General features: G+C 39.1%; 1 protein-coding gene across 1 annotated transcript; it reads right to left on the reverse strand.

The window, feature by feature from the left end:
• Positions 1 to 370: 370 nt before the first annotated feature.
• On the reverse strand, positions 371 to 868 carry LOC140819196 (E3 ubiquitin-protein ligase RING1-like). The gene has a single exon (XM_073179205.1). It carries the CDS (start codon positions 866 to 868, stop codon positions 371 to 373), a length of 498 nt encoding a protein of 165 aa, XP_073035306.1.
• Positions 869 to 1,201: the final 333 nt, after the last annotated feature.

A 1,201-nucleotide genomic window follows, 5' to 3' on the forward strand; every position in this document is an offset into this window, starting at 1 on the left:
CATAATTCAACTTTCGAAGAAGAAGAAGAAGATTTATATATTTATGGTTTGAGGGGGGGATTTTAACTTTCGAAGAAGAAGAAGATTGATTTTAAAGAAAATTTCGAAGAAGAAGAAGATTGATTTTAAAGAAAATTTAAGAAATATAGATTTTGTTTATTTATGGTTTCAGGGGATTTTATAATTTGTTTGTCATGATTTTTCATCCATACTTGAAGAGATTTTGTGTATCTTGTAATGGGATCCGCCGAATAACTAATTCTTTAAAATAATTATATTCGAAGCAAATTAAACAAACAATAAACCATATATTCAAAATAAAATATGATTTATCTACAATTAATTAATTAATTAAACTTGTAGTTAGCAATTAACTAGTTGGCATCTCCAATCGACAGATAGGACAGTAATGGCTAGTCTTGAGCCACTTCTTGATGCAATCCTCATGAAAAATATGGGAGCACGGCATGGATAAAACTTCACAACCCGTGTAGAAATCTTCTAGACAGATCGAACAACTCTCGTCTTCGTTTTCGCGCAAAGTGACAGTCTTGATCTTTAAAGTTTTAATGGAAGAATCTGTAGCCGGAACCATCCCATAATCGTCCTCTTCCATCAATTCCACGACAAGATCATTTTCATTAACTCGCCTCTTACATACCACTAAGACCTTGAAGGGAATGACCAAAACATTGTGTTGTGGAGGCATAAGCCTGATGAGAACTTTCACTGCGGTGATCGCGAATTCGATCAAATCTCGACGGTCATCATCTCCCAGTGGCCATTCACTCAGCTCTCGATCGATCATTCGACGTGAACTTGTGGAGTTAATGAGTCGTTTGAGATCCAAACGGACTGATTTGTCCATTGTGATACCCTTGTCCCACATCAAAAAAATCAAAGATTTAAAATGAGTTTATAATAGCTACAATGGACTTCTATAGCAACTTGGGTTAACCATTTTCGTAAAGCGAGGACGGATACGAAGTAGTTGCCATAAAGGCCCCTTGTGCAGTCACGCAGTCGCGGGCCCGGGCTCGGAGCGTGACAGAATGGTATCAGAGCTGGTCACCGGCATGGAACACCGAGAATTAAGTGCTATGCGGGGCAAAGTGCTACGTGGATGGGAGCCACCTCTTAAACCTGCGGGGCAAAGTCCTACATTACAGGAGCCACCTCTTGAATATGTAGGAGCCACCTC

The sequence above is a fragment of the Primulina eburnea genome, chromosome 18, assembly GCF_022965805.1.
Source record: "Primulina eburnea isolate SZY01 chromosome 18, ASM2296580v1, whole genome shotgun sequence".
NCBI lineage: Eukaryota > Viridiplantae > Streptophyta > Magnoliopsida > Lamiales > Gesneriaceae > Primulina > Primulina eburnea.